This window comes from Typopeltis vanoorti, chromosome 11, assembly GCF_054136105.1.
Source record: "Typopeltis vanoorti isolate ZY-2024b chromosome 11, IOZ_Tvanoo_1.0, whole genome shotgun sequence".
NCBI classification, from domain to species: domain Eukaryota; kingdom Metazoa; phylum Arthropoda; class Arachnida; order Uropygi; family Thelyphonidae; genus Typopeltis; species Typopeltis vanoorti.
In genome coordinates, this window is record NC_143559.1 from 129,377,814 (window position 1) to 129,396,644 (window position 18,831).

General features: G+C 34.8%; 1 protein-coding gene across 1 annotated transcript in view; it reads right to left on the reverse strand.

Moving 5' to 3' along the window:
- LOC150102040 (synergin gamma-like) overlaps positions 1–18,831 on the reverse strand; it is a 228,772-nt gene that overhangs the window by 170,438 nt on the left and 39,503 nt on the right. The window contains exons 3-5 of the mRNA XM_090400155.1: positions 18,380–18,513; positions 17,571–17,782; positions 3,053–3,205 (exon numbers count right to left, since the gene is read on the reverse strand). Of these exons, the coding sequence (XP_090256281.1) occupies positions 3,053–3,205; positions 17,571–17,782; positions 18,380–18,513 (499 nt within the window). The remainder of the gene's footprint in view (positions 1–3,052; positions 3,206–17,570; positions 17,783–18,379; positions 18,514–18,831) is intronic.

The window sequence follows — 18,831 nt, forward strand, 5'->3', positions numbered from 1 at the left end:
TGTCGGTATATGCACACACAGATGGGTTTGTCTTTCTTGAAACCATGCTTCTCTACAGATTCCACTGATGGATTGCACAGGGAAGAGAGCAGAAAAACAACTTTTTTTGTCTTTCCAATTTAATGCAAAAACTTTCCCTCGCTGCTAAGCTCAGATTTCAACCTTCGACAGCTTTCCTGATGCCAGATCTGGAGGATGTCTCGGTTTTTTGCATTTAGGTATAATAATAATCTGTACGATGTGCATGTGTGTGATAGTTTTGGGAGGGGGGGGTAGCTATCAAAGGTGAAATACAATTTTAATTCTATTATGAAAATTTTGGAAATAAAATTTCATTTTGATGCATGCACCTACATGTTTTGAATGATAACCTGTAGGGAAAGCATCATTACTTCAAAACTGCCACATAATATCAAAATCAGTAAAAAATATGTACATAACAGTTGACTTCATAACTGCTGTTTATTTCGATTTGTAGTCAGTGATTAGGGGAAACCAAGAATGTTGAAGTGCAAAGAACTACAGATTATGTTATAAAGATTACACATTACATGAGATTCAAGATTTACGTATGAATTCTATAAAGCAAAATCGTAAAAGTGCGAACCTTCATGCAATCTGTGAACTAACCTTCAAACTAAGATTATGAATAAATAAAGAAAATTTAGAAAATAAAGAATTAATTTGAAAAAGATGGAGGCTGTATTTATTTTAAGACTCAGATTTTCATAAATTTATAAAATAATTATTTGACAAAAATAATTATCTTGAATCAAGTTCTGGGAGAATAAAATGTATTAGTGACTAAGATAATTAGCAAAAAAATTGATAGTGACATTGATCTTCCAAAGATAATAATAAGTGAAGAAAGTATGAAAGGATCTCTTATTTTGCACTAGCATTATATTAAATATTAATATAATTATCGTATAATTATATTATACGATAAAACAAGCAGCAAAAATAAATATAACTTGTAGGTATTAGTCTAATATAACTTCGATTCTAGTTACCGAGCAAATGGCAAGCAACTGTGTTTCTTGTTATAGGCAACTGAACATAGCTACATATGCAAGGTAATCTGATTAAGCATTATCAGCATGAAGGATTATCACACCTTCTAATGGACATGATGGCCAAATTGCACTTCATATCCATGTTCTTTCAACAGGTGGTCTGAATCGTATCCAGGATTTCCCAGACTTATATATGTCCTGGCCAGATGGGAAGTTAATGATAATGTAAACTTAATCATGTAGTGCTGTCATGGTAACCTGAACACCCCTTGGGGTTACATATCAGAAAACTGATGATGCAGTAAATCCGTTTTGTCATTTATTAATTATCATGCCTTACGTTCCTATATATCAAGTTATAAATTAAATGTAGTCTTATTCATGCATAGGTTTCTGTGGTTAAGAAGTTCATAGAAATATTACGGTTTTGTGACCACATGTTTATTAGAGAACTGTTTATAAAAAACTAAACAAGTACTAAAAATAACCCAACAAGTTTCGTTAGTCATAAGATTAACATCTTCAGGGGTAAAGAGAACTAACAGTTTAAAGCACAAACTATAAGAAATTACGAAAAAACAAGTTCATTTGTTGGTATTATGAACATCCAAAAAGTTTGTTAAAAAACCGAATAACAGATCAATACGACCGTTAATGCATGTTAGTTGGAGACAATGCTATTTGTTGTCGCATTCTGTGGTTCTTGCTCGCTCTACCCATGGTCTGAAGTGGGTAAATTTTTAATAAACGATAGATGTAGTCTTGATTGTTAAGCTGAGCATTATCCAAGTTAAGGGGAAATTAACTAAGGGTTTTTGGAGGGGAGAAAAACAGACAAAATTGTGTTTTTAAAGCATGAAAGGTGACATGATAGGTTGTAATCATCACATCAAAGAATGGTATGGAAAGATCAGAGTTTAGGGCACTGAGACTAAATCTTGATGCTGTTTTGACAAGGTTTCTCATGAGCAGTGAAAATACTATCATTAGCAAAACTGTGAGTAGGGTGTGTGCTGTGAATCAAAGTCGTTTCTATATATGAGGAAGGGGATGGATGAAATCAACCAGAAGCCTTTCTGGCATTCTATCTATCCCAATGGCTTTAACAGGCCTTTAAGGCCCACAACCTTCCAAGCATGCTTGGATTTCGTAACCGAAATTCGAGGATAGAATGGTCACTCCTATGCCTCAAGGTATTCTTGGCTGTATCCCTGTGAGTTCATGGGGCCGGTTTGTCTGCTTGCGGGATGAAAAACACCAGATAAACTGGCGGAAAAAACCCTACTGCCCGCGCCCAAGACCGGCTAACTTGGCTATGGCTGAGGAAGATCCTTCAGCTCCTCACGTCTCCGACGGGAATCGAACCTAGGACACTCCTTCCCCAGGCATATGGCTGCGAAGCGCAAAGCCACTAGGCTAACCGCGCGGACTTTCTGGCATTCTGGTTGTTCAATATTCTTTTGATGACTTCCTGACAGAATGTCATAGGAGGCCTTCTGTCAGAAAGTCATCAGCAAGTTGGAAGTGCTTTATCTGTCATCTCTGCAGGAGTTCGGAAAAAAAAATATTGCCAGAAGGTCAGCTTTATTTTTAGGTGATACTGCCATCTGGATGAGAGAGGCAGTAGCACAAATGGCTAGAAATTGCACCCAACAGCATTTGCAAAGGACTAGAAGCTATGACTGCCATTGGAATGCTAATGATTGGTTTGCAAATCTTGTGGAATTGAGTATAGGCTGTGTATAAAGTTGGAGTTTTTATCTCAAGTCATATAATATGATGTTTAAAACACCCTGGCATACCTCTTGGGAAACAACTGCTTGGATATATTGAACAATAATTTTGAACAGCTTTGAAGACAAATGCTGTTTTGATAAAATGCCTAGATACTCTCAGGATTATAATATAATTTAATAACGGAGAGGGACAGGGGAATGAAATATATGAAACAAACTAAATGCAAGCAGAAATTAGAAAGCAATTGAAAATTCAGCCAAATTCTTCAAAAGCAACATTTCTAACTTTTGAGCTCCTACCTTTCTTGTCTTTAACTTTACCCAATTCACCATCTTCAATTGTGGAAACAAAAGACTGGTTCTCTTTCTGGTTATCCTGCTGAGAAATGGACACTGACAAGCACAGAGAATCAAGCGATGAACTGGCATTTCCCTTCACTTTTGACATAGCAGCTTTTAGAAATGAAAATTTTATTTATGTTTTCATAAAGGAATAATGTATACATACATTTTTTTTTAAATCACAGATTATTCTGATTTTAGATAACTGAAAAAATAAAATAGCATACTTATTAAAATAATTAAGTGATTTATATGAATACTATTCATATAAATAAAAACTCTTTGTTTTAATTATAAATTTACTCAAATACATATTTTTTTTTACTAAATACAGTAATCTTAGGAAAATGGAAGCATGCAAAAAATTTCAACTTGTGCATTATCAATAATTAAAACCATCATTTGTCATTTTCAAAAACTGCTCTTCATAAAGAAAATGGAAAAAGTGATCCTTGTTGGAGATCTGAACAGCTAAGTAGGAAATGAATCTCACCAAGCATTTAGGAACATTTTGGGAAAATTTGAAGAAAAGGGCAAAGCTAATAATAATATTGGTAACTATTTACTGGACTCTGCTCAGGAAATGGACTAGTCATTACTAACACCCTGTTTCAACATAAAGATGTGCACAAGTTCACATGGAGAGAAGAGACGAGAAATAAGAAAAGCCTCATTAACTATGTCATTGTTGACATAGTACATTCACGCATCCTGAACGAACATGAAGATATCATGATACAAGAGTGTACAGAGGATTTGAAACTGGAAGCGACCATTACTTAGTATTAAGGAGGATAAAAAATGGATATCACATTGAAAAGAACAGTATGTAAGAAACTACATACTGTTCCTTAAAAAAAATTAAAGTTGAGCGGCTTTTATAAGTAAATTGTAGACTCGACTATACAAACATTATTGAAGAAAAATAAAAAAAAATTTAAAACAAGAACCAAATCTAGGAGTCTCAGTGGCATACTCTGAAGAAGACACTGACTGATTCTGCTAGGGAGGTATGTGGTGAAGTTGTCTGCAAGGATAAATAAATACAACATCATGGCGGACACAAGAAATTAAAGAAGTCCTGGAAAAGAAGAAAGCATACCAAAATTTCCTAGCAAATAAGTCAGGAGATGCCTTAAAAGATACAGATAAAAATTGTGTGGAAAAGCAGCTAAACAAAAGTCATGGGAAGACTTTGGTAAGAATATAGAAAATAAATATCAGGAAGGTAGCAAAATGTTTTGAGGCTATTGAAAAAGAAGCTTAGAAATGGATGGAGAAAGAGTACTGTAAAAGGAATCAAAGATGATAAAGGTGACATGAAAACTGAAGATAAGGATATCCTAGATGTCTGGAGTAATTACTTTGAAAGACTGTTAAATGAACCAAGCAGTGATAGAACCTACTAGAAAATTTTCAAGAGGAATGAAAAGAGGAGTACATATCAATACTTAGGTAGAAAAAGCATTAAAAATTTGAAATGTGGAAAGGCAGCTGGAGTAGATGATATTTGACCAGAAATGCTTAAGTATAGAGGTATAAAAGTTGTGCAGTGGCTACACTGCATAATTCAGAGGACCTGGTCAGAAGGTCAAATTCCCAATGACTGGAATAGAGGTCTCGTAGTATCCATCTATAAAAAAGGAGATAAAGCTGAATGTGAGAATTACAGAGGAATTTCTCTATTAAATATTCCAGGTAAGATTTATGCAAGCATACTTGAAAAGAGGTTGAGAAATATTGTGGAAGAGAAACCTGGAGAAGAACAAGCTGGGTTCAGGTCAAATAGAGGATGCGAAAGATTAGATTTTCAATTTAATACAAATAATTGAGAAACCATGAGAATATGACAAAGATCTACTTAAGTTTTGTAGTTCCAGAAATGACAAGGTGCCCGGAGAAAAGTTTCCAAAACACTACAATTATATGGAGTGAATGGGAAAATCATATAGAGCAAAACATAGTCTATATTTAAGGTGTTAGTCAGCAGCTAGAAGTGAACAAAATACAAGAAGAAGGTTTGATGTAAAATCAGGGGTAAGACAAGGATACACATTATCTCCACTCTTATTTATCATCTATATGGATCACATCATGAAAGAAAGTGGCATCAAGCCTGATATTAAAATTGGAGATGTCAAACTTAACTCTTTGCTTTATGCAGATGATGTTATACTCCTAAACACATCTAGTGCAAGTCTCCAGGATTCACTAACTAAACTGAATAACAGCTGTAACAAATTTGTCATGAGAATCAACCATAAAAAAGACCAAAACTATGAAAATAGGCAGGGGCATAAAAAACTTCAGCTGCATCCTATAGATCCTATAGAACAAGTAAAATATTTTAGATATTTAGGCACAGTTTTTAGTGAAGATGGCAGGTTAAATCTGGAAATAGACAACAGAATAAGCAAAGCTGGTATGGTGAATGGCCAGCTGAATAAATTTATATGGAATAAGAGAAAAATTAGCCAAAACACCAAACCAGCAGTATACAAGACAGTGTTTAAACCAATTTTAAGTTATAAATCCAAGAGTTAAAGACTAGAGACTACAGATATGAGGGTTCTGAGAAAAATTAGAGGAGTGAACTGATGACATAAATGGCAGAATCATATTAAAAATGAAGATATTAGAAAGCAACTTGACACTATTAGTAATCAAGAATGTGTAAGTAGAGCTAATCTAAGGTGATATGTTCACTTAAATAGAATGGGTGAAGAAAGGTTAGCAACACAGGTGTTTGATGTCAAGATGTGGAAAGAGACCCAGAGGAAGACCAAGGTCTAGGTGGATTTATTCAGTCAGAACTGCTTTAGAAGAGCAAAACGTTAGATATGACAATATTGAAGTGCTTACAAATAAATGACTAATTGGGAGGAAAACTGTTGATAGGAGATTAATGATAATGTAAACTTATTCATGTAGCGCTGTCATAGTAACCTGAACACTGCTTGGGGGTGCATATCAGAAAATTGATGATGCTCATTATCCCAGGCAGATACACTAATATTGAATTTCTTTCTTCTTTTTATACCTAAGAAAAATACTTAAGAAAAATCTGACTAATAAAAAGAAATCATATAGGCTTAGATCTGAAAAGCATACCGACTAGAACCATCTGTATCCAAAGGATGAAGGGGGGGGGGGGGGGAAGATCAATTTGAGTATTATCACTGGGAAAATATTCAGTAGGAATTGTACATTCTTGACATTTTGAGGGTGTTTGATTAGGTCCAGCATAGAGGCCTGCAGTTAACATCTTATGATCTACTTTCTATCTATGCTTTGTAAGTGAGATCAATATGCCTCAAGGTACACAGCTTCTTCTCCACAGATTTTCCCACAAATGCTCAAGTACCAAATGGCTTTGTATTTTTACCCACTCTCTTCCTTATATAAACAAACGACCTCTCGCTCATCTCAAACTTTGCTGATGATGGTACACTCCATTTTTTATTTGAAAATCATGTAGTGCACAATCACTTAAAGCTTCAAGATCGTCTATAGCCAATGCTGTTAATTCTGATTTCCTTTCTATTCTTTGGTGGGGTAAGGATAACTTTGAAAACTTCAGTGCTATCAACACAGACACAACACACCTGTTTTATTTCTCAAGAAAAATATCGCTTCACTTCCCCTTTGGTAATACTAAGGGGAAGTAAAGTGAGATATCTAAGCATGACAAGGTTTCTCTTCTTCTAGACTTTTCAGCTCTTCTAGCCTTCCTGGAACACATCTCAGTTATAGCTTCTTCAGCATTCAAAAGTAGATGTGCTTTTTCTGCTGACATACTTTTCATCTGTAACTGCTAACACTCTATAAATTTCACAATCGCCCAACTTTGAAATACCACTAACACATTTGGGATGACATATAAATCCTCTCAAAGAAAGCCTGATGCTATTTGGAAGAGAGCAATCAATGAAGATGACCCCCCCCACATACCAATCTTCATTGATTGCTCTCTTATCATCATAGACATTTGTTTCAGCCTTTTTCTTCTATCGAGATTTTCATGGACAATAGTCTGCTGAAGTGGCCACCATCATTACTTCACTTTCTTTCCAGACTAAGAACATTTACAATCCAGCTTTAAATTTGCTTCTCTTCGTCCTCTTTTATTTATAACTGTACAACTTTCTGCTGTTCAAGGAAATTATCAACAGATTCCTTCTTTCTTCTTAACCTCTTATCCATACACACAACACTGCAGCAGGCTTACATCACACTGCTATAGGTTTAAAACCTTGTGTGCAGGTTGATATTAAAAAATAAAAAATTATGCTCAAACAGCTTCATGAACTTTCTCTGTGGTCCAAACAAGCATATCTTGCTTGATAATATAGCCAGATTAAAAAAAAAAGTCACTTGTTCCTTGATGTTTCTTCCTAATGTTAAAATTATGTGAGAGAAATAAAGATAGAGAATTCGAATGAAAATAAACATGTCTGATATTTTTTTGAACAATTATGTGGTTGATGATCCCCTTAAGACAAGATGTTCAGAAAAATACTCTCCAAAAAACTGCACCCCTATACTTCAACTTATGCAGTGCTTTCTTCCTACCATCTTCTTTCGACAGATGACAATCCTTTATTGTTGACTATATCACAGTCATTTCAAAATCAACTAATATAGTATTATCTTCAATTCCTGATATGTAACTTCGGACATAAGGATACTATTACAGTGCTACAGTAGATGCTCACCACAGTGAACAACACTATAATGAAATGATGCACTATAATCAAATACAGAACAGTCCTGGCCTAAGTCTCATGAAATAAGGCTATTTTAAGCTCAACATTACCAACAGTAAAAGCTGAAACTATTATAACAACTGATATCATAATCGAGAGAGAGAGAGAGGAATATCCAGAAATATAACAGAAGAAAATGGCAGGAAATATAACAAAAGAAAATCATGGAACAGAACAAAGGAAATGTTTTGAAATCATTCATTCAGGATAGAGCACAAAAAACTGGAAGGAACCACATAAAGCACACCATTCCTTAGATAAAAGTCATCTTAGAATGCATCTCAAAAGACCTAAAAAAAATTTTTAATTTCAAACCAATAAATAAGATTTCCTTGATCCTACCTTCCACAAAAGACAAACTTTCAAACTTGGCTCACCCATTAGAATACCAGATTCCATTCCTGCAATCCCTATATTAGCCAGACTCGTTATACCGTAGTCATCCAACAATCAGAACATGTGGAATACATCTGTTTCTTCCAGGGTGAGAAATCTAGCATTGCAAAACATGCAGTTCCTATTAGCCACTATCCTATGAGCAACACAAAAATTCTTCACACCAATTCTTTCAAATTCAAGAAACTCTTCAAAGAAGTATGAAGCTGTTAGAAATCAACCCCATCTTAATCAGAATGACAGCCTGAAAAGTTCCAAATTCTGGGAAATAGTGACTCTGAACACTCACCAATTATCCTACCTTCAAATTGCAATACAATATGTATCTGTATTGAGTACACATATTCATGTAGTGCTGTCACAAAAAGTGCTTTTGAATAACACACAGACATATATATGTATGTATAATTATACAAATATTCACAGGCATGTGTACATGGATATTCATTTTTCTTACAAACTGCTTATGAAATTGCAAGATGCAATTGAATGTTAGTACTAATGTTATCAAATTCCTGATATGTACCCTCAGGGAGTGTACAAGATGGACTTGATAATTTTATTGTTAAAACTTTTCTATGCAACACACATTATCTTGAAAAAACCAGCTTTGCCCTCCTTTGTCTTTCAGCTATGTTTGCTTCCAGCTGTTAATGACTAAGTCCGAAGTTCCTGCAGTCCTAATAGTGCGCATGTGACTAGCTAAACAGCAGAAGAAGAAGAAGACAAGCACTTTGTGACCATTACTCATTTCTTTCTTGCTTCAAGTAACTTCAGTAGCACATTGTTCATTTCATTCTGTTGATGTGATGAGATATTCATGAAATATTAGTGATTTATATTAAATTCTGTACTTCATCATATAATTTATATCAATAGTCAGATAATTATGTCTTATAATTATGTTAGTATTCTTCTTCTTCAACCTTTTGGTTCTGTCCACTGGTGGACGAAGGTCTCCCCCATGATTTTCCAGACAACTCGGTTTTCTGCCTCTCCATCCATCTCACTCCTGCAATTTGTTCCAGTTCATCCCCCCACCTTCTTGGTCTTCCTCTTTATCTTGCTTCATCCATTGGTCTCCACTCTGTTGTTTTTCTAGTCCATCTCCCATCACTGCATCTGTTGGTATTAACAAACAAAAATGAAGAACTTTTATAAATTTGAAGTTATAGTTAAATAATTTTCCTGCACTATGAAAAGAACTTTATTGTTGTTTCAAGCACAGCACTACAAACAGTAATGGTGTCATATGATGGTTGACTGAGAGAAAGTTACTCCATTGCATTTCTGAGCAAGCATGACTGCAAAAAGAATGTTAATGGGACATTGCTAAGCATTCAGCTGTTAAAAGGAAGGAAATGAACACTGCAGGAGAAAAGTTGATGTTTCTGTGTCTTCAATGCATGAAGACTAAACAGAAATTAGAAGAGTTAGAAATGGAAAACAGAGAAGATATCCTTTAAAAGTGAGTTCAGCAAAGTTTCTGGTAACCATTAATCCATATAGGATTAATACGGTTAAAGATGAAAAGAACTTTATTGTGTGCCAGTTCATAGAGAAATGGGCCAAGTACAGTATATTGCTTTATTTAGGATTCTCATCTTAACAGCAATTTGTTAGTGTTGACATGTTTTAGCTATTTGGCTCAGAATTTTTCAAATTGAAGACAATTTGTTCTGAAGTGATGAAACTGCTGATGTTTTAATAGTTTATTCTTTGTGGAGCTTGCTGTTACTTTCATATACAAAGTGAACCAAGTTATTGAAATCATCATCAAATTCCTGACATGTACCCTCAAGGGGTGTACAGGATATGATAGTACTAGATGAAAAATTTACATCATTACTAACTTCCTATCTATAATTTTTCTCCAAATCAGTCTGTTACTTGTCAAGACTCCAACATTATCAGATTTCATATTTCTGTCGTTTAAGGCACTTTGTACTGTATCAATCCACCTATATCTTGATCTTCCTCTGGGTCGTTATCCTGCCAACCTGGCAGAGAACAGTTGCTTTCCCAATCTTTCCTCGCCCATTCTGTGACCATACCACCTGAGATTAGCTTTGCTAACACATTCCTGGATGCTGACAATGTCTAATTCTTTTCTAATATCCTCGTTTTTAATATGATATTGCCATTGATGGCATCTGTTCACCCCTCTAATCTTTCTCAGGACTCTCATATCTGCGGTCTCTAGTCTTTGGTCAAGTGTTTTACTTCTGACCTAGCTCTCAGATCCATAAGTTAAAACTGGTTTGAACACCGTCTTGTATACAGCTAATTTAGTGTTCTGACTAATTTCTCGCTTATTCCATATGAATTTATTCAATTGACTCCCTACCATACCAGATTTGCTGATTCTGTTGTTCTATTTTCATATTTAATTTACCGTCTTCACTAAAAATCATGCCTAAGTAGCTGAAATGTTTTACTTGTTCCACAGGTTCTCCATTCACAACACAGTTGACATTTTCAATGATTCTGCCTATTTTCATTGTCTTTGTCTTTTTTATTGCTGATCTTCATACCATATCTATTACAACAGCTATTCAATTTAGTCAGAGACTCTTGCAGACTTGTAGCGGATTTATTTAGAAGTATAAGATCATCCGCATAAAGCAAAGAGCTGACATTAAAATCTCCAGTTTTGATATCATGTTTAATACCACTATCCCTCATAATGTGATCCATATAGATAATGAATAACAGAGGGGATAATGTACATCCTTGTCTCACACCAGATTTAACATTAAACCATCTTCCTGTACTTCCTTCAATTCTAACTGCTGACTTACAACTCAAATAAAGACTAAGTATTGCTTGATATAATGCCCCATTGAAACCATATAACTGTAGCGTATTGAATAGCTACTCTCTTGGCACCTTGTCATATGCCTTTTCTAGATCAACAAAACTTAAATGGAGATCTTTGTTATATTCCCATGCTTTCTCAACTATTTGACGTAAAGTGAAGATCTGATCCTGACAGCCTCTATTTGGCCTGAATCCAGCTTGTTCTTCACCAAGCTTTTTGTTCCACAATTTTTCTCAACCGTTTCTCAAGCATACTGGCATAAATCTTACCAGGAACACTGAGTAGGGAAATACCTCTGTAATTCCCACATTCAGTTTTATTTCATTTTTTATACATGGGTACTATGAGAGCTCTACTCCAATCATCAGGAATTCGTCCCTCTGTCCAGGCCTTCTGAACTATGCAGTGCAGCCACTGTAAGACTTTTATACCATCATACTTCAGCATTTCTGGTCGAATATCATCTACTCCTGTTGCCTTTCCACATTTCAAGCCTTTGATGGCTTTTTCTACTTCAAGCATGGATATGTATTCCTGACTGCATGCCTGTTGAGTGTTTTTTTACCACTGTGCTATCACTGCTTGTTTCATTTAGCAATTTTTCGAAATATTACTCCACACATCAAGGATATCTTTTTCTCCTGTTTTCATGTCACCTTTATCATCTCAACTTCTTTTACAGCCTCTTTCCCCATTTCAAAGCTTCTTCAACAACCTCCAGAATATCTTACCACCTTCTTGATATTTATTTTCTATGTTCTTGCCAAAGTCCTCCCATGACTTTTGTTCAGCTGGTTTTACACAGTGTTTAGCTTTCTTACATTTGTCTCTGTATTCTCTAAGAGCAAAAGCTGACTTATTTGCCAGGAACTTTTGATATGCTTTCTTCTTTTCCATCACTGCCTCTTTAACTTCCTGTGTCCACCATGGAGTTCTGATTTTTTTATCCTTGCAGACAACCTCACCACATGCCTCTCTGGCTGAATCAATCACGATTTTCTTCAAGGCTTGCCACTGAATCTCCAAGGTTTGGTTCCTGTTCTCAAACTGTTTCATTTTTTCTTCAATAATCTTTGTGTATTTTAGTCTACAATTCACATCTGAGATCTGCTCAACTTTTATTCACTTTAAAACGTTCTTACATGTTATTCTTTTCAATATGAAATTCAATTTTATCCTGCTCCAGACTAAATAGTGATCACTTCCAATTCCAAATCCTCTGTACACTCTGGTGTCCTGCACCAGAGAGAAAACATCACTATCAACAATAACATAGTCAATGAGACTTTTCTTATTCCTTGCCTCTTCTCTCCATGTGAATTTGTGCACATTTTTATGTTGGAACATGGTGTTAGTAATAACCAGTCCATGGCCTAAGCAGAAATCCAACAGGTATTTGCCATGATTATTAGCTTTGCTCTTTTCTCCAAATTTTCCCAAAATATTTTTGTATGTCTGACAGTCATTTCTTACTCTGCTATTTAGATCCCCAACAAGGACCAACTTTTCCTTTTTCATTCTGTCAGCTGCTTTTTCTAAAGCCTCAAAAAATTCCTCCACTTCTAGCTTAGTAGAACTTTCTGTGGGGCCATAGGTACAAATAAGTCTCATTGTCCAATTCCCCATTCTGATATTTGCCCACATCACTCTACTTGAGACTGCCTGCCATTCAAGAAGATTAGCCTTGTATTTTGTGTTGAATACTATGACTACTCCTTGATTGTCATTTCCTGAATATAACATTTTGTATTTATTGCTCAGAAAGTTCTCACCAGTTTTTGTATTTTTTGTTTCAGTCACCCCTATTATGTCGATCTGGTACTTATCTAATTCCTCAACTAGCTCGGGGGCCTTGTTTAACCGAGTGATGCCCCAGCCGGCATGAAATTTTGTCATGTTGTACCATCATTTTGTATATTGGTTTAAGCCAATAATAATATAATTTGGTTGGCTAAATCCCAAATTGTCAGCCCATCCCCGTTCGTTTAGTATCCAGATAGATATCCAACAGGGTGCACCATGAGAAGGTGAGGATTGGACATTAGGTCAGAAGCCCTAGTCGGTTCTCCGCATTTCTTTAAAGGTTATGTGGAGGTCTCCTCTCAGTTATACAGCTTTGACCCTTAAACACCTCAGTTATTGAAGTGTCTTGGATAAATTTTTTCTTCATATATTTTCTTCAGTGTTCTATAATTAAAAATATACTCCCCCATATATTGTTTGAGTATTATGATGCTGTCATACAAGAAGCAGTTTTTGTATTAGTGTTTCTTTTGTGTGAATTCAAAAAAGAATAAAATTCTGTGGAAGCAAGATACTGAAATTCTAAACGTTTTGACCATATAGGAAGATACAACTATTGCCTTATGATAATTGAAGATAAGCACAGCATAGATAGAGTATTTTTCATGCTGTTTGGAGTTGTGATGTGAAGAATATACTGGCACTTGTATAGTTATTTTTATGCTGTAGATTTTTTTTTTTTTTTTTTTTTGTAAATTAAGCATTTTTTTTGGTAATAAGGCATCTAAAGACTGAATCTCTTAATCAGTTAAGGGTTATTAAGGTTAATTGAAGGGACAGATTATAAGTATGATATCCTGGGATATGAATCTATGTGCAAGATTATTTTGTAGTCTAGATTTGGGTGTTTTCTTTTTATTCTGAAATTACAAGTTAAATCACTCCAAGTGGAGAGAATAATTTCCAAAAGGTATTATTATTAACAGCAAACCTCCATGGAGTCAAAGACTCATCACAGGAGGTACACACTGTTACACACAAAAAGCTCGTCAAGCCCTGCTTTAAACTGATTCAATGTATCTACATTCACCATGTCAGGCAATGAAATCCCACCTACCAACCACTCTCCATGCAAAGAACCTGTTCCTTATGCCCCTGCTCACACCCTCCTTAAACTGCTTCCAAGGATGTCTCCTTGTTCTACTCCATTCCACCATTCTATGAAAAATTTCTTCCACATTAATCAGGTAACAACCCTTTACCAACTTAAATGTCTCAATCATATTTTCCTCTCTTCCTCCTATTCACAAGGCTTTACAAACTGCACTCCCTCAATCTATCTTCATATCCCACATCCCAAAAACCAGTTACAAGCTTAGCCAGTCTTCTCTGAATCCTCTCCAGTATATCCTCATTGACAAGAAAAACCAGGGGGAAAATCTGTGCACAATAATCCATTCAATGCCTGGCCAAAACCTTATACAATGGAACCAAAACCTCTTTATTTCTGTCCATTAAGGTCCTCTGCATTATTGCCATAATATGATGTGACAACTTCACAACTTGTGCAATGTGACCTCTGAACTCCAGATCCTTATCCATCAGAACTCCAAGGTATCAATCTCAACTTTCTCCAAGAAGTGTATACTTTGCATCCCATTGTTGCCTACCAAATTTTAGTATCTTACACTTTGCAACACTGAACTGACAGTTCCATACTGTTGCCCACTCATACAATCTATTCAAGTCCTCCTGTATAGCCACAACATATGCATTATCAACCCACTTTTGTATCCTATCTCTCACCAACCTCTCCAATACCTTAACTACAACTTCAGATCAGCCTATTTTTGTAGCATTGGCCTTATCACTACCTTTTATGAAGTAGAACAATTTCACCTTTCTTGGAACATTCCCTCATGATATGTGGTGATATGTTTTTAAGTACCACTGCCTTACTGACATCTAGCTCACTTAACCTGCTCTTGCTTGTTCACCATTAAGTCTCCTCTCATTTCATTCTCTATACTTGAGCTTCTGATTTCCTCACTGAAGATGAAACATCCTGATGAACTGATAATTGAATACCTCAACTATGTCCTCTGCAGCAGTTACCAATCTTCCACTTTCATTCATTAACATCATACTTCTTTCTACTAGCCACATATTAAAAAACCTCCCAAGGGTTTTTCTTGATCTGATTTACTAATTTCTGCTCATACTGCACTTTTGATGCCATCACCAACACAGTCGCTCTCTGGCCTGCTCATTATACTCTTCATGAAACTCTTATGATTATTCATCTTGTTCTGCTTCCAAAATGCCTTCTTCCAGATTTCATGTTAAATCCCCTCATTCATCATTTTAAAATTTTTTATGGAATTTACCCTCATTCATCAATTTGACACCTACTTTATTCAGCCTTCTGACCTTCAGAATGCATTCACACATTGATTCTGCTTCTTTGGCAGTTCCCAAGCAGCATTTTATTTTCTTTCTGCTCAACTCCTCATTCCATGCTATAGCTCCAAGCTGTATCCTAAACTGAGGAGGAAATTCTTGTTTAAGTAAATTAATAATATCTGCCAAAGGAATGTTTGTGAAAAGAGATACTACATCAAGATAAATAAAATATCTGAAGGTTCTAAATGTAGATTATAAACTTTTTAATGAGGAATATAAATCTTACATCATTTACTGTGAACCAGAACAGTCTGGCCTAGCAGAACTATTTGTTCTGCTAGGCCAGACAATCTCGAACAGTTTTATTTGGAAGCTGAAACAGATCCAATGGCCTTCAGTTATCCTCTTTATGGGAAATATCATTATATTATTTTTATAGAAATTTCTGATTATTTTTTTATTTTTTATTTTTTTTAGAATTGGGAATTTTACTGACCATTTGTTGTCCTATTTAAATATAGTAGCACTTTTTTTGAAAAAGACTTTTTGATTATAATTTTATTCCATGTTCCATTTTCAATATACTGAAGATGCTATGATACAAAGGCAAAAATTTTACATCGATAAAATTTAAGTGTTTAATTTTTTAAATATCTCTTCCTGTCAACCTTCACCTCACACCACACTGCCTCAAAACCATTGTCACTATTTCCCTTTTTCATGTCCACCTTATATGGACATAATTCCCCTGCTGTCATCATCATCAGCAGCACCCCACCCTCCCTCTTCTTGTCCTTTCTATCCTTGCAAAAAATACTACACCCTTCCTTTTCTCTATTCCCATCATGATATCATCTTCATTCAACCATGTTTCACTTATTCCAACAATTTTTGGGCAAATAAACTCAGTCTGTAAAGCAATTTTATCTCCCTTATTTCTGATACTCCTGGCATTTATAAATAAACACAGCAGTTCACTTTTAAATCTATAACCAGTCCTGCCCAAGCCACTTGTTAGTTGTGATTTCCCCACCACACCTGCCCAATCACCACTTACCCCATATAAATCCTTAGTTTTAATTCTGCCAGCTCAAATTCCAGTGCATTTCATTCTTATGCTGATCATCCCCATACATACATTCACTACTACATTCAACATCTACTCTCCCTATGCCATTTTTTCTTTTCCAAAGGCTATAATATAATCTGGGTTTTGCAAAAACCTGACATAGTAGACATCCATAATATATTTGTGATTGAATCAGTTCTCTTGAATGTTGAATATGTCTGCTGTTTGACTGAGTACTAAGTATTATGGTTGGTCTCTAAAGGAAAATTGTAACCCTTAACTTACCCACAGAACTAATGTGATATAAGTTTATAACAAATTTAGTTTAATCCTTTATCCAAGTGTAAGCAAACAAAGTTTGTGCCTGAAGTATCTTCAGGACTGAGGCAACTCGTGGTAAAGCTCTCATCACTCCTTGTCTTAGTATCTCCTATTGTGCAAAGCACATCTCCTTGCGGACATGTATAATACTATGCATTAAGGGAAGTACCCTTCCACCCATGTTCCATTTTGACAAAATGGAACAAAGGTGGAAGCAATGGAGAAGTCATATTTACCTATACAAGTTGCCAAAAAGTGTCTCACCTTATTATTAAATTACTCTGGATTTAGAGAAAGATGTTGAAAGTTTTTTCCACTTGGTTAGACTATAATAAATTTAGTTTAATCCTATATCCAAGTGTAAGCAAACAAAGTTCGTACCTGAAGTATCTTCAGGACTTAGGCAACCCATGGTAAAGGTGGACCAAGATCTCATCACTCCTTGTCTTAGTATCTCCCATAATACAAAGCACATTCCCTTGCAGACATGTTCAATAAGTTTATAATCTTTTGTGGATTTGAATATCATAAAAGAAAAACACTAAGAATATAACATCAACAATTCTGAATAAAATTTACAGTGCACTTGCTTATGTGGAATATTTTATCACTATATTCAGAGGTTGTATATCCTGCAGAGCAACAAAGTAACCATAGTATAAATCATGATGACTACTTGATGATAAAATGCTATAATAATAATAATACTATTTAATAAAACAGTAGAAGTTAAATGTTGCAATGCTCTAATGGAAATAAGGAAAGTACTTGACCTTGGGTATCTTTTTATATTATATTATAAATATATTATTATATTTAATCACATTCAGATAACAGATAAATCATACAGGCCAGAAAGTGTTTGCCAAAAATTGTTTTGTCAAAAATTTTTCAGTTCTAAAACAATCATAGTTTGGTAAATGCTTAAACTTTAATTAATTCAACTAAAGAATTTACCTGATAAAGGTGACAGAGATCTAGAAGTCCTCCGTCCTTCCTTTTTCTGCTGAGACTTTCCTAGCATATTTTCAATCATGGAGTCAGCATTAACAGGTTTTCTTCCTGCCACTGTGAACTGTTTCAGTCTCTGCTGCTGAAGATGAAAGTTCCTTTCTTTCTGAAGTTTTCGTTGTTCCTCAAAAGTTTTTACTGCATCGGTAGGATGGATACTGCAAAATTTATATGTTAATGATGCATAAAATTCACCAGTCTACTGAACTAGGAACAGATATCACCAAAATATAAAAAGTCATGAAAAAAAGAAAAAGGATTACAGGAAACACTTGCAATTTAATAAAATCATTAGGGAAAAGATTTGCTTGCATTTGAGTGATGAATGCTGGATGGCTATATATTTAAATTCTAAGAGAAAAAATAAAACATTTTAATTTCTATAAGGTATTCATTTTTTTAATCAAGCAATTTTCAGATGATGCAGTACTTAGCAAATGAAATGTAGGTCAACATACTTCCTATTCAGTAAAAAAATCCTCTGCTTTGTTTTGCTGTGTGATATTTGTTTTGATTCCTTTGTTTACTGTATTTTAATGATAGTGTTGAAAATGATGATTCTCAGCTTCCAAACATCTTTAGAACTTAGGATCTTATGTGATTTTCTATGTGAATGGCATGAATACAGCATAAAGTATCACTTGACATCAAGAGTCTATGATAAAAAGAACACCTATATACAAAGAACAAGCATATACAACTTTCATAAATTTATAAATTAAAAGAGATTTATTTTTAAAGAAAGATCATCATACATTTTTCCTCCATGCTGCCCTTGCTGAACAGTGGGTATAACAGAAACACCAAATGATTCATGTGATATCTGGAAAGATGGTGGACTTGCAGATATACCTTGTGTAGCAATTGCCACTACTGGTCTAAAAGTTCCCTATATTGAATTAAAAAAAAAAAATTTAAAAAATGAAGTGTTCAATAACTTAAATGAAGAAATCTACATTTCTTAGTTAACTCTGAAAATCTCAATCCAAAAATCTGCTTTTTAATTTTTTTCTGATTTGTATTAATATGGAATGAATACACTTATTTTCGTTGTTTTTGTTTTTATTGAAGTTCCAAATATTAAAATTTATATGCAAAAGTGTCCATTTACTTAGGAAGTTATCTGTTTCCTGAATCAAGCAACAGTGCTTCAATCAAGTAAGAGACACAGAAATAAGCAATACTGCAGCAATATAAAGCAGCATTT